Source organism: Chiloscyllium plagiosum, chromosome 36 (assembly GCF_004010195.1).
Source record: "Chiloscyllium plagiosum isolate BGI_BamShark_2017 chromosome 36, ASM401019v2, whole genome shotgun sequence".
Taxonomy (NCBI): Eukaryota; Metazoa; Chordata; class Chondrichthyes; order Orectolobiformes; family Hemiscylliidae; genus Chiloscyllium; species Chiloscyllium plagiosum.
In genome coordinates this window covers 6,345,417-6,371,864 of record NC_057745.1, presented here as the reverse complement: position 1 = coordinate 6,371,864, position 26,448 = coordinate 6,345,417, and the positions used below count along the sequence as shown (strand labels likewise).

General features: G+C 43.3%; 1 protein-coding gene across 2 annotated transcripts; it reads left to right on the top strand.

Annotated features, from left to right (window-relative positions):
* Window positions 1–21: 21 nt before the first annotated feature.
* On the top strand, window positions 22–20,767 carry LOC122540914 (interferon-stimulated gene 20 kDa protein-like). Of its 2 annotated transcripts, none has more exons than XM_043677203.1 (4): window positions 22–388; window positions 11,896–12,267; window positions 17,987–18,187; window positions 19,705–20,767. In XM_043677203.1, exons 2-4 carry the CDS (start codon window positions 12,037–12,039, stop codon window positions 19,852–19,854), a joined length of 582 nt encoding a protein of 193 aa, XP_043533138.1. In that variant the 5' UTR covers window positions 22–388; window positions 11,896–12,036; the 3' UTR covers window positions 19,855–20,767. The 2 variants fall into 2 exon arrangements, with proteins under 2 accessions (XP_043533138.1, XP_043533137.1); XM_043677202.1 differs by having other exon boundaries at window positions 17,966–18,187.
* The last annotated feature ends 5,681 nt before the right edge of the window (window positions 20,768–26,448 follow it).

The window sequence follows — 26,448 nt, the reverse complement described above, 5'->3', positions numbered from 1 at the left end:
CACCTGATGAAGGAGCGTCGCTCTGAAAGCTAGTGTGCTTCCAATTAAACCTGTTGGACTATAACCTGGTGTTGTGTGATTTTTAACTTTATATAAGTTTAAGCCTCGTTTATTTCCCCAGAATGATACCTTATTTACCACTTTTAATGTATGTCTTCTAAACTCCTCCTTCACCAGGGCATTATTCTCCACTCTGTCTGTTTTGAAGGGAATTGCAGGTTAAATGGAGCAGAATGTTTGCCCCTCCCCCGTGACATCAGTGGGGCAGTGGTTTGTGGGTATCATTCCCCATTGATGATCTCATATGAGAGGAGTTCTATACAAAATGTCTACTTCGAGGCTGTCTTACCAGTATAATTCAGACCAGCAAAGCATGATGCAGAAAGCAGTAAGTGTACAGGACCAGTCACTTCAGTAAATGGTAAATTAACACACAATGGGTGAAGATCTGCTAGTTTTGGGAGGGAGTGGAGATAGGATTTGCCTGGTACTTTTTTTGTAATTGAACTTTAATGCCACTGTTTTGTCGATTAATGATGGACTTCAGTCAACTAGAAACCGCTTGGCTCGTTATTAGCTCATCACTGGAGTTCTATAATCCCAGTTTCTCCATTTTGTTCTTTTGAACTTTTCCCTTGAATTTAATTTCCCCTCAACTGTCAACAGGTTCACAGGCATATGTATTCCACGTTCTAGTTTTGCTGTCTCATATCTGTGGCTGCAAAGGGTTTCAAAATATGTGAAAACGAACACAAATAATAACGCTAAGAATCTACAGAAGTATTCTACTTAAAAACTTGTGGTCTGAAAACTTTGGTGTGAAACATTGCAGCCTTGAGTTCCTGCTGTGTAAACATTCCTAGTTTTTGGGGTCAAATGTTGTGTGTGAAGACTCTTGCTTGGGTGGGGGGTGGAGGGGGGTTGTGGGGCGTAGAAATGGAAAAGTATGAAGGCCTACACAGACTCACTTTTGTTTCTTGTGCTATCCCATTTATTGTGACACACCTTATTGAGAAAGTCACGTGCGCTCAGAGGCAGCTCTTCAGCTGAGGCCTGATTTCCTCAGATGAATGTTAAATATCCCATTGCAGTATTTGAAGAACAATAGGTGAGGGGTGGGTAGGGTTTCATCCACTACCTTGATTAAATCTTGTGGTGGGGAAGAAAAGATACTTGGAGCAGTGGGGGAATATAGGGGAGAGATGAAACACATTTCTGGCATTTTGTCACATAGCTTCTTCCTATGCTCAAAGTGCTTGCCGCTACGCCGCCATTGTTTATCAAAATAACTACCTGAATGTAAAGAGTTTTAAAGTATTGCTGAGAGATGTGATAATGCAGAGCTTCCTTTGGGATGACTATGATGCATCAGGTAGCACTGTTAGCTTTCTGTCACGTGAATGTGGGCAAAGTCCTGTCCCAGCGATTTCACGGTTCTATGATGCTACATTCCTTTGGTGCCCTGGCTAATACTATATATGTAGTCCATAACCATCATCTACAAACAAATGATCCGGTCATTATCACATTGCTGCTGGTATTAGATTAGATTAGATTACTTTCGGAAACTAGTTGGCACACTTCCTCCATTTCAGCATTTTAAAAGTGCATCATTGGTTGTGAAGCATTTTGGGACCTGCTGAGTTATGAAATCCACTATTGAAATTTATTTTTTTTTAAACATTCAACTTAATTGTAGTGTAGTCTGCTCTTTATTTTTTAGGTTGTTTCTTTAGGTTGAAGACTTACAAAACCAGTTTAGAATTTACTCCAAACAATTAATATCAGCTTATTATCCAGAAGGATGGAGCTAATACCATGCCTGGCTGTAGTTGTGTGGTTTGATTTTTAAGAATTTCTAGCACTCCTCTACGGTGGTTTGCATGCCTTATTGGTTGCTCTGATAGCTACACAAATTCTCATGTGTTTTTTGCAGCTTACTGCATCATGGTGCAAGCTTTTTTTTGGTGTGTTCTGTTGGTTTCATTGGTAATCTCTGTGCAGCATTGCACCAAATTCTGACATGCTAATACTAGATTAGGAAGTGCATTGGAATCAACAAACCAGTGTTATCATTCCCTTTTGGTGCTTATTTGACTATTCACCATGTTGACCCTGCCCTGACCTGCCCCGCCCCAAAAAAAACAGTGGTGAAGTTTTCCACTGTTGAATACTTCAGTGATAACTTCCCACATTTATGAAGGCGGCACTTGCGTGAGATTGCAGGACTCCAGCATCCTATACTTGATTGAGCTGGTGACTTCCGAGCTGGGACGTAAACTCAATTGGAAGTGTTCACAGTTGCCTTTCATGAATAATTGAACATTAATGATAAAGAAGGCCCTTGGCTCATCCAGAAGGGAGCAGGCACTGTCCATTATTCCCTTTAACAGGGTTTTGTTTCATATGATTAATTTGTTATTCCTCATAGCAATTCATTACAACTTGATCACTCTGTGACAAGAGAATTTCTGACTTAAGTCCAAATGTTTGTGGTTCACTACTTGCAACTTGTTCACCCCGTGATTGGAAAGCTGAAACATTTGGTTTGTTTTGGAAGAATCTGTCATGTGGCTGTTGGACAATAAATTATTTTCAAACAATTGGTCATTCTCTTTCTTATCCTGTCAGATATTTGGATTTTAATTGCATATCATCTTACACCTGCCTCATCTCTGGATTTTCATTAGAACTTTGAAGACCAGGGCCATACTCGGTACAGCTATGCTGTATGGGAAGAAAGGTGTAACTTGTGGGTCTTAATTTGAGGTTAATAGTAGTACAAAAACCTTCCAGAAGAATAGCTAGTTTATCAAAGGAACCTCATTGTATTCACAGTGAGTGAGTTTGTCATTGAGTGATCTAGTTGTCTTTTGTCTACACCAGAGCTGACATAGGTCTTGAATATCAGTGTGTCCTGTTACTCTTGATTTGGAGACTATAGCAATTCCTGCTACCTTAGCTTGGGGCTAATTGGTTATGCCAAGGAGTTGGAGGCAATGAGGGAAGGGCAAGTATTAACCATGTGGAACAGGCAGTGATAAACTGCTTGATGTCGAACTGAGCTGGGAGACTGGTGATTGAAATATAGTAAGATTGGGTAGAACTGTGCTGATTAATGAGTTTTGACTCTTGCACTCCCAGAATCAATGGAACTGGAGCAGGATCTCCATTTGATTTCATGACAAATCAAACCAGCCACCTCAAACAGTTATGTTGATTTTAGAAGTTAAGAATTTCTTTGAAACTGTAAGAGGTTGTTGGTTCTACAAGTGTCAACTCCACCCATCAGAGCTCTTAGTCTTTCTCTTGGGATCTACCTGAAAAACATGTTCTCATCAGTGATACCAATGTCAGTCATTTTGCTTAGTGGAGTTGAAACATGCCAATGCTGGAAAACATTCCAATTGAATATCAGATAATGTAGATTCAAGTGCTGCATAGCTATGCATCATTCTTTCACAAGACATCGTGGGCAAGGCCCAAATTTATTGCCCGTCCCTAATTGCCTTTGAACTGAGTGACTTGCTTGGCCTTTTTAAATAGGAACTTTAGTCAATCACATTTCTGAGTTTGGACTCTGATGTAGACCATGCGGCGTTAGAACAGCAGCTTTCCTTCTCTAAAGCAGATTAGACAACTAGAAAGTTTTTCATGACCATCAATGATAGTTTCAGAAATAGTGACACAAAACAAATTTTCAGAATTGAAATTCCACCAGCTATCACAGTGGGATTTCAACTTGTATCCCCAGAGGATTTGCCTCAACCTCTGGATTACTAGTCCTTCGATGTTACACTAGATCTCTACCAGTAGGGGTCAGTACTTTATTACTGCTTTTTATTACTGTGACCCAATTTCAAGCTTGAAAACTTTCATGACCCCTTGATGAGGGAGGGGGCAAAGACCTATTAGAGCAGGCAGATGGTGAATGTTGGCCATTTGTGTCTTGAAGATCATCAAAACGTGCAGCTTGCAAACCTCACTTTGGAGAATCCTCATGTATACGCTTGCCAGTTAGTAACTGGATTAAACTCCAAATTAATTTCATTATCATACACACAACCAATGAAAAGGAAACCTTTGAGGCAAGTGAGTTCAGATTAGACTTGATTTTAAATCTTAGAAGTGAAATTCAGCTCCAGAACATAGGAATGCAAGTAGCCATTAAACTGTTGAACCTGATCCACCACCACTTAGTAAATTACACTCGATCCTTGCGTTATTTATTCATCTCCATTTTGCTTGATGATCTTATCCGATACAATTCTATTATAGAGTCATAGAGAGGTACAGCACGGAAACAGACCCTTCGCTCCAACTGGTCCATGCCAACCAGATATCCAAACCCAATCTAGTCCCATTTGCCAGCACTTACCCATATCCCTCTAAACCTTACCACCCAGATGCCTTTCAAATGCTGTAACTACCAGCCTCCACCATTTCCTCTGGCAGCTCATTCCATACACGCACCTTTGAAAGTGTTTCCTGATTCCTAAAGGGCCTGGATATAATTTTAAGATCCTATTACCTTGTTCAGGGTTCCCACACTAAATAAGGTGCATTTCTCTTGATATACTCCCATGCCCTCCCAAATCTGTTAATCTAATTTAAACGCTTACATTGATTGCTTCATAATTCTCAATGTATTGAACTGTGCAGCCACCCCTGCCCCAACCCTCAAATGCTGATGGGTTTTTGGTAATTTCTCATTGTCTACTGGTTAGAATAGTGGATAAACAATCCAAGCATTGAATGTTCAAACCCCATTGTAATGCTAGAATTGGGTAAATTTGATAGTTTGTGGGTAACACAGAAAGAGTGATTGTGGAGGCTACTGTATTGTTCATGGTGATTGGTTGATAACTTGTATTAAACCAGAGTTCAGAAGAGGAAATCTTCATTCTGGAGGATGTCGGATCACATTCAGTATTGACCTGTACAACAAGGTACGTGGCAGTACCAGTATTCAGCGTCAGACAGGCTGCTTCACAGTCGGTACTGATAGTTCCAGTCTGAATGATTCAGTCCTGTCAAAAACTGGGTACCATTCCAATAAACGTCAGCCCCAGAGAGTGGTGGCTGTGTGGAATGCTCTGCCCCAGAGGGCAGTGCAGGCCCAGTCTCTGGATTCATTTAAGAAAGAGTTGGATAGAGCTCTCAAGGATAGTGGAATCAAGGGTTATGGAGATAAGGCAGGAACAGGATACTGATTAAGGATGATCAGCCATGAAAATATTGAATGGTGGTGCAGACTCGAAGGGCAGAATGGCCTACTCCTGCACCTATTGTCTATTGTCATTGGCCTTGTACTTTCATTCTATTGAGTACAATTTGTACAGATATTAAATGGAGATACATTCTGACCTTTTCATATTTGCTTAGCTCAGAGTTGAAGATCCTTGTTTGGCTCCACTCTCAACTCAATGTCACCATGACACCCCCACATGATCTTCTCATTCATCTCCAACTCCACCTCTCCTTGACCATCAAAACTATAATCCATACATCCACCTGCAACATGCCTAAAGGGATAGACAGGGCCGATACAGGTAAGACATTTCCCCTGGTTGGGGAGTCTAGAACTATGGGCCACAATTTCAAAATAAGGGGAAATCACGTGGAACCAGGATGAGGAGAATTCTTTTTGTTCAGAGGATTGTGAATCTTGAGTCCTCTACTCAAGAAAGCAGTGAAAGCTTTGTCTTTGATTAAGTTTAAAATAAAGATTAATAGATTTCTAAATACCAGTGCTTTTAAAAAGATATGGAGATAGTGTGGGGAGAAAAACATTAAAGTGCAGGATGAGCCATTATGGTATTGAGTGGCTGAGCAGGATGGACAGGCAAATTACTTAACTCCTGCTTCTATGTTCTTATGAATGATAAAGATCTAGAATGCATTGCCTGTGAGTGTGGTGGAGTAAGATTCAAATAATACATTCAAAAGGGAGTTAGACTGTTATCTGAAAAGGAAGAATGTAGAGGATAACAGAGAGGAGGCAGGGGAATGGCATAAAGTGAATGCTTGTTAGAGAGCCAGTGTACACAAGATGGGCCAAATGGCCTCCTGTACCATAATGATTCTGTGATCACACCATAACCAAACCCTCTGTCTCTCCTGCCTGTTTCATTATTTTTGTTCACATTCATAGTTTGACCAGTTCTACACCTGTATAGTGTCATAAGTAACCCATGGCAAACATTATATGCATTATAATAAAATTGCAATTAGAAATGTTGATCATCCAAACATTGATTGTCTATTCTGCAGCAATCACGTTTATGTAGGGCTGGAACATGGAGTAAATGTTTTAGATTGCTCAGAGGCTAAAATTGAAAGAATGGGTCACACATAGAACAAACATTGTGAACAAAAGTGTTATTTCTTCACACAGTTTACTCTTAAATCAAGTTTGCCTGTTCATAACCTCAGAAGCAACTGCCTGATCCATAGATTAGAATCAGAATTACATGTTTGACCTCCTTGCCTGCTGCAGTATGGTCAAAACTATATATCTGGTTTATCAACCTACTGCAATCTTTCTACCTTTGCATTACAGTAACATCTGTGAGAACCATTGAGTTACTTGGACAAGAAACAATCAGCTCAGTAATACATCAAGCATGTTTCTTTAGAATGAGATGTTACACTTGAAGTGATTGTAACGTGGTCAGCCAGGTGGACCTGATAGAATATGATTTGCCTGATTGCCGGATTGTTGTCAGGGCCCGGAGTCTTTGCAGTATCCAGTGCCTCCACCGTTTCGTGATTTTACATGGAGTGAATCGAATTGGCTGAAGACTGGTATCTGTAACGCTGGGACCACTGGAGGAGGCTGAGATGGATCATCCACTTGGCACTTCTGGCTGAAGATTGCTGCGAATGCTTTAGCCTTATCTTTTGCACTGGTGTGCTGGGTTCTTCCATCATTGAGGAGGGGGGTATTTGTGGACCGTCCTCTTCCAGTGAGTTGTTTAATTGTCCACCACTATTTACGACTGGATGCGGCAGGACTGCAAATCTCAGATCTGTCTACCAGTTGCTGCTTAGTAGCCCTGTTTGGCATGCAAGTAGTCCTGTTTGGTGACTTCACCAGGTTGACACCTCATCTTCTGGTGTGCCTGGCGCTGCTTCTGGCATGGCCTCCTGCAATCTCCATTGACCAGGGTTGATCCCCTGGCTTGATGGTAATGGTTGAGTGGGGGATATGTCAGGCCAGGAGGCCACAGATTGTGTTGGAGTACAATTCTGCTGCTGTTGATGGCCCACAGCGCCTCATGGATGTCCAGTCTTGAGTTGCTAGATCTGTTTGAAGTCTGCCCCATTTAGCACGGTGATAGTGCCACACAATGGGAGGGTAATCTGAGTGTGAAGGTGGGACTTCATCTCCACAAAGACTGATTAGTGGTCGCTCTTACCAATATTGTCATGGACATTTCCATCTGTAGCTGGATATTGGTAAGGATGAGATCAAATATGTTTTCCCTTTTGGTTCCCTCACCACCTGCTGCAGACCCAGGCTAGCAATTATGTCTTTCAGGTCCTGACCAGCTCAAGCTGTAGGACTGCCACTGAGCCACTCTTGGTGGTGGACATTGAATCCCCCAGCCAGAGTACATTTCATGCCTTTGCCATCCTCAGTGCTTCCTCCAAGTGTTGTCCAGCATGGAGGAGTACTGATTCATTAGGCATGGGAGAACAGTATGTGATGATCAGCAGGAGGTTTCCTTACCCATGTTTGACCTGATGCCACAAGACTTTATGGGGTCAAGAGTCAATGTTGAGGACTCCCAGAGCAACTCCCTCCTGAATGTATCCACTGTGCCGCCATCTCTGCTGGGTCTGTCCTACCAGTGCGACAGGACATATCAGAGATGGTGATGGTGGTACCTGAGACATTGTCTGTAAGGTATGATTCCATGACTCTGATAGTGCCAATTTTGGAACTAGCCCCTAGATGTTAGTGAGGAGGACTTTGCAGGGTTGACAGGACTGTTTCGACTGTTGTCTTTTCCGGTGCCAAGCAAAGATCACCACAGAAACAGGCCGAACTCCACTAGGGTCATGCAGGGGTGTCCAAAATGAAGATGTTGGTGAGATGTTATGTCTGGTGGCCAGGTTTGGATAGCTGCATAGCTGCATTTCTGGGGAAGTGCCCAGAGTTCCAATAAGGACAAAGATTATCGCAGTAGCTCCTCCATATTTGTGGGAATGGCCAAGTAAACCCTGGACTCAGTTACATGTCAACTATGCAGATCCTTTCATGGGCTCAATGTTCTTGATCATTGTGGATGCCCATGCAAAGTGGCTGGATGTATATAACGTTCATTCACAAAACACGGGGATGAAAATAGAAAAACTGCACATGTCCTTTGCAATACACGGGCTCCTGGAAGTGTTGGTCACAGATAATGGGTCATTGTTTACCAGCAGGGAATTTGAGTATTTCCTAAAGTCAAATGGTATCCATCATATAAAGATGGCTCCATACCATCCACCATCCAATGGTCTGGAGGAAAGAACAGTCCAAACTTTGAAAGCAGGCTTAAAGAAACAGCTTACAGCTTCACCAGACACCAAACTGTCTCTGTTCCTGATTGATTATATGACAACCCTTCACACAACTATAGGGACAGCTCCAGCAGTTGTGAATGGGGAAAAGACTCTGCACCAAGTTATATCTTATCTTTCCAGACCTGGGGTGGGGGGAGGGTGAAACGGCATCAAGACCACCACGGCCCAACACAAGATCTGTCTAAGTAAGAGAGACAGTATACTTCAGGGGATGAGGTTTGGTGCCAAAACCAGGGCGTGGTCGCTGCAGGGTCAGGTACAATGTTCGGGTCGGTGAGGCAGTCCTGAACAAGCACATGGACCACATAAAAACTGCAAACTCACAAATGAGGTAGGATCCAAACATTACCAGGCCTGTCAGAACAGCCAAAAAGGCTCTCACTTAGACAGATCTTGTGTTGGGCCATCCCCATTCATGCGGTCTCCCCTTCCATCTGGTGTTGAAGAAAACTTGCAGTCCGAGATGGACACAACGGATGTTGCAGCCTCACGCCTTTACCATTTGAAGAAGAGGATGAATTTCTTCTGACACACTCCAGATGTAAGGGCCTGGTACCCGCTGCCCGTTTCTGAGGATGAGACAGAGGAGCTGGACCCGGTGCAAAAATGCTCCAGGAGAAGCTACAGGAAAAGAATAGGCCTGGGTCCCAGACTTAGAGGAGCAGGTATGTAGTGATTGTAACGAGATCAGCCAAGTGGACCTCAGAGAATATGAGTTTCCTGATTGGTTCAGTGAGGGAGCCCTGGCTGACAGATATAAATAGGAGTGTCAGAGGTTCTGTTCACTCTGCGAGCTGACTCTGAGGAAGCCAATCCAGTGTCAAGGACTCTGCACGAGTAAGTAAAGGGTGACTTGGTGACGAAATACTGGCCCCTGTACAGTTATTTCAATGCCCTGTCTCCTCTGTCAGGTGAATGTAAAAAATTCCAATGGTACCGTATGGTTGAGTACTGGGAGTGTTACCCTGATTCAATTTTCTATTAAAATTTTCAAATAGTAGTTTCCTTTTCCTGTCTTATCTGTGTTGGTTAATGCAAATGCCAGGGTAATTCACTTGGTTCAGTACCAATGATGGATTAAAATGATCTGAAGTCATGGATATTTTTCACAAACCCCAAAGTACCATGTTTCTTAGATTTGAGAACATTTCTTTCACAGAGGTACAGCTTCAAAATACATTTGCCAACTGCATGATTTATCTTTTTACGATTATACATGTGATAGCTATGAAGGGAATTACTGATGAAGGGCTTTTGCTCAAAGCACGATTCTCCTGCTCCTCGGATGCTGCCTGACTTGCTGTGCTTTTCCAGCACCACTCTAAATCCAGCATCTGCAGTACCCACTTCTGCCTAGCTGTGAAGAGAGCTGTTCAGACAGTGCCCTTGATCACTGCTGTACTCCTCTGTTTGTAAAGATGAGACAAAGCTTTAACTGTCTGGTATGTTAAAACTGTAGTCATCCTACACCTCAAACCCATTGAATTATAGTCTCTACTCTGAAACTGTACAACAGGACTGAGTGACTTCTCAAACAAAGACTGGAAGCAATATTTGCCCATTGGTCAAGCATAGCAATGTGATCAGGGCATCCTAATATGACAGTTCTTGTGCAGTACCACAGAAGAAAATATTTTTTCTGAAGCTTTTTGTCTTGCTTTCATCAGGACGAGAAATCACAAGAAATATCAATATAAAGGGAAACAATATTTTGAGACTACATTAGGAATGTGTCTTGATTGATTGACAAATGAACTCTGATTGCTAAAGGTGTTGCCATGGAGAATGTGCCAGTGAGGTGATGACTGAGAATTAACTACCAAAGTTTTGTTTACATTTTACTTGTCCAATCAGAATCAGGCTGCATGGTGATTCTACAGATCGCAAAGAAGCACCTGTAAAACAAATGTGGAAAGACTGTACAAATCGATAAGCTATTTATATATCTAGTTTTAACCAAATTGCAACTAACAAGGAGGGCTAACGTAATAAGATATGTAATTCAGTTCAGAATGCCAGTATAAGGATCAGACAGTTGCTTCTGAGAACTATTGGAGAATCTGTGGTGACAATGAATAATGGATAAGAGATTGGGAGCAGGACCTATTTGAGTAGGTTGTAGTGATTTGTTCATGTATGGAGGATGAAATGTTCAACTTCTTGAATACCAGCAGAGAGATAGCTGGGGGCAGAGGAAGAGGAAGCTCAACTGATTAAGCCTGCAAGCCCTCTCCCCTCAAGCAATGGATTTGTGACATTAAACCCAATTATGTTGTTCCTCACTATTAGCTGAGATGTGCTACGTCATAGGAACATGGGAAGTTAGGAAAATGGGGAGAGGATGAGGCCATTTAACCCATCAAGCCTTTTCTACCACTCAACTATATTTTGGCTCTGGTATGTCTCGTAACTCCATCTACCCAGTTTGTTCTGTAATCCTTAAGTCCTTTGCCTCACAAAAAAAAAGTTTTAAAATTTCCAATTGATGCCCAGATCGCAACAGCTTCATGGGACAGTGAGATCCAGATTTCCAACAGCTTTAGTGTCAAAAAGTACTTCCTGATATCACCCCTGAATGTTACAGTTCTAAGTTTAGGGTTATCCTCTGTTGCCCTGGTTTCCCTCAGTCACCGGAGCTCAGCACAGACTTGGGACAGAAGCCCACAATCTGACTTGTGCTCTCTGGTTGGCATGACTCAGCAGCAGTACCATGTGGTGCATTAAACTAATGAGATGTCAAGGGAACAGTATGTCAACCATGTATAATCAGAAAAAAAGCAAACAAGCTATAAAGGTATTAAGACAATGGGGTTTGAAAAGGGAAGAAACTATGGACTGAAACAAAAATTGACAATGCTGAAATGCAAAGTAGGCCCACTGGTACTTGCAGCCAGTAAGATAGGATTTTCTGACAGGGCAATGGGACCCTTTGTCAAAATCCCATCCTGCTCAGGAAAATTATGCCTAAAACATATCTTATTTCGATTGTCTCTTGCGTTCCCTGTGAGTGTGTCACTAATTGATTGGGCATTTGGGTGGCAGCTTTCCAGGAAAAGATTACACCCTAGGCCTCTGCATTAAAATAAAACCAAATATTTTTGAAAAAGAAGACTTAGTGCATGATCATGCCATGGAAAACCATCAGAAAGATAAACAAATAAACCAGCAGTGTAACCGTGAGCAGTGTTGAGGTGTAAGTGTACTTCAGCTCTGTTGCTGATGCAGTGTCATGCTGTCATTTCACAGAGCAGGAAATAGTGACACATTGTTTAAAGTTCCTCTGTTGAAATTGTGTTTTTGTTTGTGTTTTGGCTCCAGGCCGGTATCCAATACAAAGGTGACGCCCTCGAACTTGACTAGGCGGATGAGGAATTGTTTAAAAGAGGAAGATAAAGCTGCTGTTTTGTTTTCAGTTGGACACAGTTTGCAGAAGAGAGCTGTGTCTTGAGGGATTGAAAAATGATCGATTCCTCAAAGTACGTTGCCATTGATTGCGAGATGGTGGGACTTGGACCCAATGGCTTTGAGAGTGGCCTGGCACGGTGCAGCATTGTGGATTACAGTGGGAATGTGATCTACGACAAATTTATTAAGCCAGATGGGAAGATAACTGATTTCAGGACCCCTGTGAGTGGGATTCGTCCATTAGATATGGATACAGCTTTGCCGTATCCTATCGCCAGGGAGGAGGTAGGCTTTGCATTATTGCCAATGTAAACAATATACTTGTAAAGATGTTGTAATTCACTCTCTGCTTGTAGCGCCCTTTCTTACAGGGAATTGTCTCTAAACAAAAGAGTAACTAGGATCCATTTAACTGAGAGATGTAGTGAGGACAGCATAGTGGTTCAGAGTTTAGAACTGCTCCTCATGTCTGTGTGGATTTCCTCCCTCAGTCTAAAGGTATGCGGGTTAGTTGGCCATACTAAATTGCCCATTGTGTCCAAGTGGGTTAGCCATTGGAAATGTGGGGATATAGGACTAGGGCAGAGGGGGTAGGTCTGGGTAGGATGCTCTTTGAAGGGCCGGTGTGGACTCAATGGGCCAAATGGCCTATTTCCACACTGTAGGCATTCTGTGATTCTATAAAGACATTTCAATTGTGAAATGTTCACTGACATTGTAGAGGTTAAAAGAGCTAAGTGGTAACAGGTTTGGGTTTTAAAAGCTTATGGTATTGAAGATGTTGAGAATTGATTTGTAAATTGGAAGAGGAGCCGTGATTTTTTAAAAGTTTGCTAATGATATAAAACTGAGGAGAGGAAGCCCCCTCAAATAATGGGCAACAAGTCGATCAAACTGAGAGGGCAAAGTACAAGCCAGAGGATTGGGTTAGCAAAACAATTGTTGTTTACTGAGGACAAATGCAAGTGAGTGAGACACGATCAGTGTCAAAATGCATGGTAATACAAGACAAATGCCATTATCTTCTCAAGGCCATTGGGGTGGGCAACAAATGCTGGCCTTGCCAGTGACACATCACACAGTTTCAATTTCAGTTTCACTGAGTGAGTAACCATGTAATTTGTTGTAAGGTGTGTTTTTAATTGGTTTTGAGGAAACGAAACTCACAGGCTGATGTGAAACTGACAACACTACGGTGGTGTTACAAAGCAGAGGTTGATCCCTCTCTGAAAATTAAAACTGAAACACCCAAAGAGGTGCGTCTGACCATACAATCTGTCAAAAGGGTGTGGAAATTGGTGAAATAGATTGCCGTCTGGGATGTTCTAGGCTGGAGTTGCTCCTCCTGGGAGCGGATGCGGCAGAGGTGCAGGAATTGGGAGGAAGCGATCATGGTTTTACAAGAGCGGGGGTGGTAGGTAGCTGCTACTTCAAACCCACTGACTCCCACAGCTACCTGGACTACAACTCCTCCCACCCCTCTCCTTTAAAAGCGTTATCCCTTACTCCCAATTCCTCCATTTCCACTGTTTCTGCTCCCAATTTCACTCCAGGACACCCCAGAGGGCCTCATATTTCCCTACCCATGTGGTCGATGATGCCCTCCAGCACATCTCCTCCACTTCCTGCACCCCCACCCTTGAACCCCACCTCTCCAACTGCAACAAGGATAGAACCCCCGGGTCCTCACTTTCCATCCCACTAATCTCTGGATTCAGCGCATTGTCCTCCACCATTTTGGCTATTTACACCAGAGATATATTTCCCTCCCCACCCCTATCAGTGGATATATTTCCCTGCCCACCTCCACAGAGACTATACCCTCCGACACTCCCTCGTTAGGGCCACGGCCCTCCACCAATCCACCCTCCACTCACCTTCACTTGCCAGTGCAAGAGGTGTAAAACCTGCACTCACACCTTCCCCCTCATGTCCATCCAAGAACCCAAAGAATCCTTCCACATCTAGCAGAGATTTTCCTGCACTTCCAAACACCTTATCTACTGTGTGCGTTGCTCTCAATGTGATCCCCTCTACATTGGGGAGACAGGATGCCAGCTCGCGAAACATTTCAGGGAGCATCTCTGGGACACAACACCAAACCGCCCCACTGTCCTCTGGCTGACCACTTTAACTACTCCTCCCACTCCACTGAGGACCTTCAAGTCCTGGGCATCTTCCACCTCCAAATCCAGGCCACCTGACACCTGGAGAAAGAATGCCTCATCTTCCATCTTGGGACCCTCCAGCCACACAGCATCAACATTGATTTCAACAGTTTCCTCATCTCCCCTCCCCCCACTTCATCCCAGATCCAACCTTCCAACTCGGCACCACCCACTTGAAACTGTCCAATCTGTCCATCTTCTTTCCCACCTATCCGTTCCACCCATCCCTCCAACCTACCACCATCATCCCTTACCTGCATCTATCTATCGCCTTCCCAGCTACTTCCCCTAGCCCCATTCCCACCCTCCTATTTATCTCTCAGTCCCTTTCCCCCTCCCTCCCCCACATTCTTGAGGAAGGGCTTATGCCCAAAACATCAGTTCTCCTGCTGCTCGGATGCTGCCTGACCTCTGTGCCTTTCTAGCACCACACTTCTCAACTGCAGTCCATGGCTGTACAATATGGCATTTCGATACAAATGGTTCAGTTAGGGTTGTCTGTGTACTAGCAAACTCAATCTGCTGTTCACCGACATCCATTTATTCTCAGCACAAAAAAACACCATCTTTCAAAGGGACCACACAATGCTTTTCACAAATTTGCACACACCAAATTCTAACTTCCTGCCTCCCAATCTACAGTTACTCTACCCAACTTCGCAATGAAGAGCACTTGAAAACAAAAAGTTTAAGGTTTTGGTTTTGGGTTGAGAGAAATCCCCAACTAATGCCCTAAGCAAGGTTACACTGAAATGGGACTTGATCATTGGAAATATATGAGCCACCCATGGATAAGCCAAGAAAAAAAAGAAACACAAATAAAATTTTAGAGGATGGTATTTAGGTCCTGAAGAATCATTTTGAACTTGTAGATTTATCACTGTATGGAACATGCTGAACATTTCTGGTCATTATCCCATTTTGAGGCTTGATCTGGCATTAAAGAGAATGCAGCAGAAAGGAAGGATGTGAAGGGAGCATCTGAACTTCAAGAAGAATAGATGTTTAGAATAGCACAGGGCAGGAAGACGATATTTATTTCATCAGATCTGTGTTAGTGCTTTTGAGTGCAATCAGTTAATTTCATTACCTCACTGTTTCCCAATAGCCCAACAATTTCTATTTTCCTCCTTCAGAAATCTGAACGTCTTTTACAGGGGAGAAAAGATTGTAGGGAGGATGATAGTGAAGATCTCTGGATTGTAACAATAAATTTAGCCTTAATCATTTATCTGACCAACATTGTGAGTCTGGGCACTGACCCAAAGGGAAGATGTGTGGTCCATCTGAGTGAAGATTCTCCTTCAAGATTGAGCCTTCTCATCAAAGTTCTTGGACAATCCTTTAGCTCCTTTGTTTTTGAATCTGATAACTTATTGCAAATTTGGACTGCTCACAATTTTACCCACATTAATTTTACTGAGAGAATCGTCTTTACATTCATTGAAAAACTCACAACTCTGCAAGACCAGTCACAGTCTGATCCTCAGACAGGAAAACAGCTGTAAAGATTTATGCTTCTGATAGCAAAGCAGTGAGCTTTCCTGTGTGTGGGGATCATGATAACCCCATCCTCCTATGGTCAGTGAGTTAGCCAAAATTTCTGGAGTAGACTTAGCTATGATCAATAGCCAATCAAATGTGAACCTGGCAAGTAACCACTTTCAGTTAAACTATACACAGATGAAAAAAAAACTATAGACAAATATCAACAAGAATTAGCAACACCAAGGGATTTGAGGATTCTGCAGGAAAATGATGTTGAGATAGATCAGCCATGATTGAGTTGCAGAAAAGCTGGAGGGAGCGAATGGCCTACTCCTCCTCTTTCCAATGTTTCTGCACAGCCATTATCTGCAGGCACAATGGGCTGAATGGCCTCTTTCCATACTGTGTGGTTTAGCATCTTCAGAAGAGGAGGAATTGGGGAGGAAGCTGCAATTTACCATTTGATGAGAATTTTGTTTCTTAAGTATTTCAAAACATGTAAGTGCAATAATTGTAATGAAGTCAGCGGGGTGTATCTCATATTACATGAGTTCCCTGATTGGGGCGGTTAATCTGGTCCAATGAGGGAGCCTTGGCTGACAATATGAACAGGAGTGTCAGACTTCCTGACACCCTGAGAGCTGGCTCTGAGGGAGCTGGATCAGTGTCAAGCGCTCTCCACTTGGTAATAAAAGGTGACGGGATACCGATCTCTGTGGAGTTATTTCAGTAAGAACTTGGACCTAGGTTTGAGAGGTTTCTATTCAAAGCCTAGCTCGTGACCAAGGCTAAATTCAGCTGAGACAAACTAAATCAGGAAGGATTATGGGTGTCAACTGTTGGTTTTAAAAGGTAGTATTGTAAGAAGGTTGGAGATGGAGGAAGGTTCTGGACAAGAGATCAGTGAAAATTATGAGTCAGATTAGAACCTTCATGAGGTGATGTTTCTTGGTTTCCATGCATAAGTTTGCAAACTAAATGGAAAACTCAAGGTTCGAACAATTCCAATGCAATATTTTGACCAAAATATGTACAATACAGGAATATGATGTGGCCAAACATGATGGTGCTGCTGGAGATGTACAAAGAGGTCACATTCTGTCTCCATATTATATAAAAGATGGTACATAGAACACTGGGTGAGATGCATAAACAGGTTTAATTGGGTGAACAGAAAAGTGATGCATTTTGATTAATCAGCTTGGAATTCCTTTCTCTCGAAATAATAGAGCAGTCTCACTGAGTTCACGAAGATCATGAAAGGCAGAGTAAATGTAGGGAAGGTGACCAGGGGCATCATAAATATAGGACATTGGTAAATCCAGTTGAAAATCCAGAGAGTGGTGAGAATGTGGAACTCACTCCTCAGGCAGTTGTTTGCATAGATCCTTTTTAGAGGAAGCTAGGTAAATACTTGAGGGAGAAGGATATAGAAATCTATGTAAAGTGGTTGGATAATAATAATATAAGACACTGTTAAACCTCAGCTGGAGTATTATGTACAATTCTGTTCACTACATTTTAGGAAGGGCGTGAATGTATTGGAGAGAGTGCAGAAGTGATTTACAAGAACAGTGAGGAATTTCACTGAATAGAATAGAATAAAGAAGTTGAGTCTTTTGTCTTTAGAGAAAAGAAGGCTAAAAGGAAATCTGATAGATGATTTCAAAATTATAATATTTAAAAGGCTGGATAGGTAGATAGGGAGAAACTGTTCCCACTTGTAAAAGGAACACGGATGAGAGGACATAGATTTAAAGTAATCTGCAAAAGAAGCGAGGGTAATGTGAAGAAAAGCTTTATCAGTCAGTGAGTAGTTGGGGTGTGGCATGGACTGCCTGGAAGTGTAGTGGAGGCAGGTGCAACTGAGGCATTGGATGACTATTTGGATAGAAATAGTGTTCAGGGGTATGGGGCAAAATCTGGAAGTTGGCATTTAGTAATGATAGGCAAAAGTGAAGACTGCAGATGCTGGAAACCAGAGTTTAGATCAGAGTGGTGCTGAAAAAGCACAGCAAGTCAGGCAGCATCCGAGGCGCAGGAAAATTGACATTTAGAGCAAAAGCCCTTCATCAGCCCATCATCAGCCCTTCCTGAAGAAGGGTTTTTGCCCGAAACATCGATTTTCCTGCCCCTCGGATGCGGCCTGACCTGCTGTGTATTTCCAGCACCACTCTGATCTAAACTTAGTAATGATGTTCATTTAGAGAGCCAATGCAAATACAATGAGTTGAATGACCTCCCTTTATGCCTTAACACTCAGTGATTCTGGTTTTGAAGATAACATGACCTGTGCTGTTTAAGTGCCTGTTCTTTCTGCTAATTAGGTTTCCACCAATTTCATTCAGATTTTGAAGATTATACAAGGGAAAATTATTGTGGGCCATGATCCTAGATCTGACTTCCGGGTCCTGAAAACGGACATCTCAAATTATGCCATACGGGACACATCTTCATGCAAGTTACTGATCATGAAAGCAAGACTGAAAACCGACAGGCGTGCCTCGTTAAAAAGCCTCTGCCAGAATCTACTGGGGAAAAGGATACAGGTAAATGTGCACCATGTAACGGGCACTCAGATACACTTGAGAACTTTGTTCCTAACCTTTTTCTCTGTTTGCTGTATGTTCTGTATGTCACTACAATGTCTTCTCCGAGTTCACTCACTGCTAAAATCATAAGATATAGAACATTGAAAAAAAGGAGCAGGAGGAGACTAGTCAGCCCTTGAAGCCTACATCGCTATTCAACGAAATCACGGCTGATCTCTCACTTTGACACAATCCACATATCCCTTGATGTTTTGAATATGTAGAAACCTATCATAGAGTCATATCACGGGCTGTGGTGACACTGAATAGACCCACATTTTTTTTTACCCCGTACCTAATTATTCTCAAGGAACTGGTGGTGAGTCACCCGCAGTGCTGTCGAGAGTGAGTGGGAGAGTTCAATGGAGTGGGATATATTGTCCTTTAAAAGGGCAAATGCCAGCACTTTCTGATTGCTGAAGAAGAGTCATACCCCACCCAAAATGTTAACTCTGTTTCTCTCTCTACAGATGTTGCCAGACCTGCTGAGTTTCTCCAGCATTTTCTGTGTTTGTGCCAGCTCTTCTCTGTTCCTTTGATGGGCAAAAGGGCCTTTTTCCATGCTGTAAACCTCTACGACTCCCTGACTTTGCTGAGAGAACTTCGTCTCTGCATCAGAATGTGGGCGGCACGGTGGCTCAGTGGTTAGCACTGCCTCCTCACAGCGCTAGAGACCCGGGTTCAATTCGCCGCCTCTGTGTGGAGTTTACACGTTATCCCCGAGGGTTTCCTCTGGGTGCTCGGGTTTCCTCCCACAGTCCAAAAAATGTGCAGGTTTAGTGAATTGGCCATGCTAAATTGCTACGTGGAGGGGTAAACATAGGGGAATGGGTCTGGGTGGGTTACTCTTCTGAGAGTCGGTGTGGACTTGTTGGGCCGAAGGGCCTGTTTCCACACTATAAAGTAATCTAATCTAATCAGTTTAAAGAATTCTTGAGCTCATTTCTAAACAGCACCATTGATGAGTCTGACCTACCTGACCTACATTGGTTCAAGAAGGCAGCTCACCATCACCTTGTCAAAGACAACTAGGAACTAGGGATGCGCAATAAATGTTGGCCCAGCCAGTAAAGCTCACATTAAGGAAGATCAGATTTCAAGAAAGTCAGATGTTGGGTAGCCAGTATCAGCCTAAGGAAAAATACAAGTGATACTGCACTTGCAATGTTAATTAACTCTGTTTCTCTCTCTCTGTAGATGCTGCCAGACCTGCTGAATTTCTCCTGCATTTTTCTGAGTTTATTTTGGTCTAAAGTATTTTCAGATCCATTAGAGATTAGGTACAGAGTAAAGCTTCCACCCTATATTGTTCCATCAAGTATTCCCAAGATAAAGTTTGGTCTGTAGAACGCTGCACTGCCCCAGCAACATGCCTGAATCTTGTTTCAACTGAAGGTGCATTTGATAGAGCCAATGAGCACTTTCCACTCTAAGACCTCCACTGACTGCTGCAATCTTTTATTTTCCTTTAACAGGATAGCCACAAAGGACACTCCTCTGTTGAAGATGCGAGTGCGGCTATGGAACTTTTTAAACTCGTGGACATAATGTGGGAAATGCACCTCCGTGAGGGACGCAAAGTGGAGATAGTGAATCGTTTTGAGAATCGAAACAGATATCAGTGAATAAAACAGCATTGCCAGATTACAGATAGGAACTCTGATTTTCGTGTGTCACAGCGAACATGGAATGGTGTCTGCTGTTAACTCGAGATCAACATGCTGCACTGCACTGTTTCATTTTTCTCTCTGCTTACATTTTCTCTCACTTCCTTTTGGGTTTTGGTCTCCACATTCAAATGGCTGTTTGCCATGTGTGACCCGAGACTATGAGCCCGCTGACAGGCGGGAGGTGGAAGAGGTGGGGGGTGATTCACAGCTGCTCTCATTACCCCCCCACCCCTTTACAATCCTGCATCCTCTCCAGAAGCCACTGGGAGGTGATCAGGAGCATGAACCCTGCCTGTTTATCGACCCACCTCCCCAGCCCTCCTAGCCTTAGCTCAGGGATTACGGACAATTGCAATCAGTTCATTTGTGTCCGCGTGACTGCAGATTAACCATGGATCAGGGTGTTGTTGGGGGGGAGGGGAGGTTGAAGAAGGGGGAGGAGGATGGTGGACCTTCTGTTCTGTCCAACACAATACACTGCACTCTGTTGTTCATTCACTCATTGAGGCACGGAGGCAGTTTTAATGCAGCTGCTCCTGAATAGATTACAAGAGCTCTTATTTGATCTGCTCTTAAATACTTGGGTATGTGTCCATGTGCGTGAAGGAATTTCGTGCTTCTCAGGATGAGGGACAATGCCTTTAAAGGTCACATTTATCCATCCAAGGCATCTCCATCACAAGCACTTCTAAGGCCAAAGTTATCACTATTTAATATCAACTCGTTTTGGAGCAACCTCGCTGTCTCACACTGGATTGTTTACAGTCTCATTGCTCGACAGTCTGTTTATTAATTCTGCAAAAGTCTTTTGCTCGTTCTATATAAAATTACATCAAATAAACAGCACAGAAACAAGGAATTCATTCAATCCTGTTTGTACTGGTATTTATGCCCAAAACAATGATCTTCCACCTACTTTCCCTCACCTTAAGCTACCTTTACAATGCACGTGTTCCCTTCTCCCTCCGATGTTTGACTGTTTCACCTTAAGTGGACTAATACTGTTCTCCTCAAGCATTTCCAGTAGTAGTGAGTTCCACATTCTCACCATTCTTTTGGGTAAATAATTTTTTTTTGAGCCCGCCCCATTGGATTCCTTGGTGACCATCTTGCATTGGTGGCCTCTGGCTATGCTCTTCCCCTCTGTTTGTTGCACTGCTACTCTAGTAGTTTTGAAGATCTCTATTAGGTCACCGTTTAGCCCTCCTCAAAAGAAGAAACCCAGTCTGTCAGTTCCTTCCCTTTGTGTGAACGCGGTGTCCGATACAGATAGTTCTTCTATAACGTTCTTGTGCAATCCCGCATTATCGGAAAATTGTGCTTTAGACACAGCGCTTAAAGTGTTGGCGATGTAATCACATTTTAAAAGTTTGCGCTTCAGAAACTGCGTCCCCAATCTATCAATCATATTACAGCGAAGTTGCGTTATCGAAACGCGCGTTATATCAGAACTACCTGTACTTGGCTTGTCCCATTGGAGTTGCAAAGGGTGGTGCTGGAAAAGCACAGCAGGTCAGGAGGCTTCGGAGTAGCAGGAGCCCTTGACTTCCTGATGAAGGGCTTATGCCTGAAATGTTGACTCTCCTGCTCCTCAGATGCTGGCTGACCTGCAACCACACTTTTCAGCTCAGGTCTCCAGCATTGGCAGTCCAAACTTTCTCCTTGTCCCATTGGAGTTTTCCATTACGCTAACTGGATGGCGAGTGACTGCAATGCTCCATCTGCTGGAAAGTACAAGTATTGCACCTGCGCACCTTGACACTTCAAATATCAAACAGCCAAAGGTCCATTGCCTAGAATTAGGGCAGCTTCACAAAATTTCCCATTTAAATGTGCAGATTCATTTGAAATGCTACAGATGAAGAAAAAGGGTGAGATCAGACCATGTCAAGGTACATGAATAGGAAAGGTTTGGAGGGGTATGGGCCAGGAGCAGGGAGATGGGACCAGTTTAGTTTGGGATTATTTTCGGCATGAGCTGAAAATGTGTTGCTGGAAAAGCGCTTCGGGCATGAGCCCTTCTTCAGGAATCATGCCCGAAACGTCGATTTTCCTGCTCCTTGGATGCTGCCTAACCTGCTGCACAATTCCAGCAACAGATTTTCAGCTCTGATCTCCAGCATCTGCAGTCCTCACTTTCTCTTCGATTATTTTCGGCATGGACTGGTTGGACCGAAGGGTCTGTTTCCGTGCTGAATGACCCTATGGACTGTATGAGGATGAGAGTGTCATAGAACATAGAAAAATACAGCGCTGTACAGGCCTTTTGGCCCTCGATGTTGCGCCGATCCAAGCCCACCTAACCTACACTAGCCCACTATCCTCCATATGCCTATCCAATGCCCGTTTAAATGCCCATAAAGAGGGAGAGTCCACCACTGCTACTGGCAGGGCATTCCATGAACTCACGACTCGCTAAGTAAAGAATCTACCCCTAACATCTGTCCTATACCTACCACCCCTTAATTTAAAGCTATGCCCCCTCGTAATAGCTGACTACATACATGGAAGAAGGTTCTCATGGTCATTTAATGAAAAGTCAGTGAATAGTTTTCAAGTAATCCAACCAGGAGGAAGTAGCAAAGGCAGGAACAATGGGGGTTGTTCAAAGTGTTGAAGGCTGCATGGGTAGTTCGAGAACAAAGGTAATAGACTTCCAAGTCACTTCTCACCCTTTGTCATCTTATTTACGTTTTGAAAAAGAGAAATTATGGATGATGTGTTTCATGAAGACCTCTGTTATTTCATATTTGTACTGTTCTCTGACTGCTTTGCCAGGTTAAACAAAGTGAATAACTTCAGAATCCCTCTTATCCATTGTGTTTTGCTGTGTACAAATTGGCTACATCAACATAGCAATGACTGCATTATGTTTTCTTTTTTTCCGCGCAACCTTAGTGAGGGCCAGCATTTGTTGACCCTTCCTCGTTACCCTTGAACTGTGTGGCTACCTAGGCTATATTAGAGGATAGTTAAAATTCAACCACACAGCTAGGGTCTAGAGTCACATGCAAGTCAGACCAGGTAAGGAGGCCACATTTCTTTCCCTAAAGGATGTTAGTGAACCAGATGGATCTGACACCAATCATTGATAGCTTCATGGTCACAGTTTTGGAAATTAATTTTATATTTCCAGATTTAAGAACAGAACTTAAATTCTGCAAGATGTCATTTGAATGTCGTGTGTCCCAGAACATTCACCTAGGCTTCTGGTTGACTCATCCAGTAACATTACCAATAACCATCCATCTCTCCCCAAAAACTATTTCCAGTGTAACTTGTGCTTTGGGAAACCACCCAGATATATGAGAAGCACAATATAAAAGACTGATGATATTTTCTTTCATAAGTAATGAGTGGAATTTGAACAAGTGAGGCCAAAGCTACCCACTGTCCCACTGCCCAAGGAACTGTGCCTGGGCAACTTGGGATGAGTCTGTTATTGGTGTGATCCTTCCTCCATGCAGAAAGGCACAGATTCTTCCCTTAACCAACACCATCAAGAATAGGTCATTTATTCCAGTGGCTCAGTGGTTAGCACTGTTGCGTCACAGCACCACAGACTAAGGTTCAATTCCAGCCTTGGGGACACTGTGTGGAGTTTGCACATTCTTCCCGTGTCTGCATGGGTTTGCCCCAGTTTCCTCCTATAGTCCAAAGATGTGCAGATTATGGTAGATTGGTCATGCTAAATTATCCATAGTGTCCAGGGATGTGCAGGCTAGGTGCAGGGATGGGGGAGCGGGTGGGTTTGGATCAGAAGCTTTTTGAAACATCAGTGCAGATTCGATGGGTTGAATGGCCTCTATCTACACTGTAAGGATTCTATCCTAAGCTGCTAATTGCAGGGCATTGGATGATTGCTATGTTTTTCAATGGAACAACGACTACATTCCAAAGCAAAAAGAGATAATTACTTAAAAAGATGCTTTGGAGTGTCCCAAGGCAAGATTCTTTATAAATACAAGTTATTTCTTTAAGACGGTGTTGACACAATATTTTTATACTGTGGGATGTAGAAGGTACATCACAGACAAGTTGGAATGTATTGGTTGATCCCAAGGCAAACCCAGCTAACGTCACAAGTTGGATATCAAAAACTAGTTCTGGCTTTAAGCTAAGACCTAACTGTATTCCACCTGAATCATGTTACCCAATGGTACCATCAGGGAGGCAATGAACATGACATCTTTGTCCCATTTAATCTCACTGTCAGAGAAACGCTATCTAATTCCCTCTTTTCTAAGTTGCTTCCTCCTTGCAATAATTCTAACAGCACTTCCGGATTAAGGTGAAAATTAAACTGGAACTAGAATCAATCAGTCATTGAGGTGGGTGAGCGAAAATTGAAATGAACTAAACGCGTACTGATTGACAGAATCAAATTTATGATTGAAATCACACCAACACATTTGATCTGTACAGCTGTTGAATAAATTCATGCATTACTTGCAGTATGAAAGGACTGTGCATCTCCTCAATATACAGGATTTATGTCCCTGATTTAATCCCCTATACACTATCCCTACAGCATAATATTTCATGGACACCATGGGAGAGTGAATCAGATTGAGAGTCGTGAGGTTGCATTGATAGGAGAGATGCTACTGTCTGGGATAAATGTGTCTAGATGCCAACTGCTGACTCCATAGCCAACTTTGGCCCTGTTTAATATATGGAACAAGAACAGAATGTGCTGATTGTCGTACCAATGTGTTCTCCTCTGTCTGCAAGGTCCACATGCCCTATGAGGCACCATGACCCAGGACAGCATGCCAGCATGTCTGAACTGGCATGAAATGGGAAAAAAAGAAGTCAGTGTGGCTGTAGTGACATTGCCATTAGGGAAAGACAGTGATAGCTAATGATCTCTTAGCCTCTAGCTCTCGGAGCAGTCCAGAGTTGGGCTGGAGGTTGGGTGGGAGGGGTTGGAGACACCATTCCTGGGGCCACATCAGCTGCTGTGTCTTTGGGACCAATCATTGACTCTTTCCAACCATTCCATTTCCCCTCCCTCTCCATGAGGTGTTGGCCACTATACTGCTGGAAGTGTCAACTTCTTCTGGGCATTGATGTAGCCTTTGCCAATGACTTTGCCCTGTTCTTAACACGACCTTTTCAGGAAACTAACACAAGTAGGGAACTGGACTGGTGGAGATAGTCTTTTTTCTAGTGGGATGCTCCAGTCCAATCTGCTGTTGGCGGGATGTAAACAATCCGTGATTGTTCAACAAAACTGAGGCCCTTTCCTGCACTCCTGCCCTCAGTCACCATTTAAAAAATACATTATCAGGTCAATATCACAATGCTATATGCAAGAGTTTGCAGTGAACAAATTGGCTGTTGTGTTTTCTGTATGACAACCCTTCTAAAGCATTTAATTGGCTCTGATAAACTTGGCACATACTGAGATCATGAAAAGCATTACATAAGTGCAAGTTGTATATTCCACGGGTGAAGATTAACAGATTAGTCGACAGAACCTAGCATGCCAAGAAAAATTAGGTTTCCAGTTGCAAAGAGCAATGGAATTGTACTGAGACTACTCTGCACCTATTATATACTCAATTGATCCTGTTTAGTGGCACTCAAGCCCTCATTTAACAGGATTCTTTAAAAGGGGTGAGTATATAGTCTCACTTATTCTCCGTCTGAGCTACTGCCTTAGTGAGTTCTGTTCAGTTAAGAGCTTGCAGTCAGTAGTCTTTATACTGAACGTGTTTAAACGCTATATGTGGTGTAATAATTATTCTTAGGATAAACTGTCCTGGTACTCACAACAAGTGGTTCGGCATCAGTGCCCAACCAAGTAGCTACTTGAAATGTTTTTTAAAAAAAATCATTGAGGGATGTGGGTATCGCTGGCTAGGCTAGCATTTATTGGATCAGTGGTGCTGGAAGAGCACAGCAATTCAGGCAGCATCCGAAGACAGGCAAAATCGACGTTCCGGGCAAAAGCCCTTCATCAGGAATAAAGGCAGAGAGCCTGAAGCGTGGAGAGATAAGCTAGAGGAGGGTTGGGGTGGGGAGAGAGTGGCATAGAGTACAATAGGTCAGTGGGGAAGGAGATGAAGGTGATAGGTCAGGGAGGAGAGGGTGGAGTGGATAGGTGGAAAAGGAGCTGGGCAGATCGGACAAGTCCGGACAGGTCAGGGATCGAGTTGCTGGAGGTTAGAAGCGAGGATGAGGTGGGGGAAGGGGAAATGAGGAAACTGTTAAAATCCACATTGATGCCCTGGGGTTGAAGTGTTCCGAGGCGGAAGATGAGGCGTTCTTCCTCCAGGCATCTGGTGGTGAGGGAGCGGCGGTGAAGGAGGCCCAGCACCTCCATGTCCTCCGTAGAGTGGGAGGGGGAGTTGAAATGTTGAGCCACGGGGCGATTTGGTTGATTGGTGCGGGGGACTCGGAGATGTTCCCTAAAGCGCTCTGCTAGGAGGCGCCCAGCCTCCCCAATGTAGAGGAGACCGCATCGGGAGCAACGGATACAATAAATGATATTAGTGGATGTGCAAGTAAAACTTTGATGGATGTGGAAGGCTCCGTTAGGGC

Coding starts and splice junctions, on each gene's coding strand:
- LOC122540914 (XM_043677202.1), top strand. CDS start 12,037: ATGATCGATTCCTCAAAGTACGTTGCCATTGATTGCGAGATGGTGGGA. Junction 12,268..17,965: donor ATCCTATCGCCAGGGAGGAG/GTAGGCTTTGCA, acceptor TCTGCTAATTAG/GTTTCCACCAATTTCATTCA. Junction 18,188..19,704: donor TACTGGGGAAAAGGATACAG/GTAAATGTGCAC, acceptor TTCCTTTAACAG/GATAGCCACAAAGGACACTC.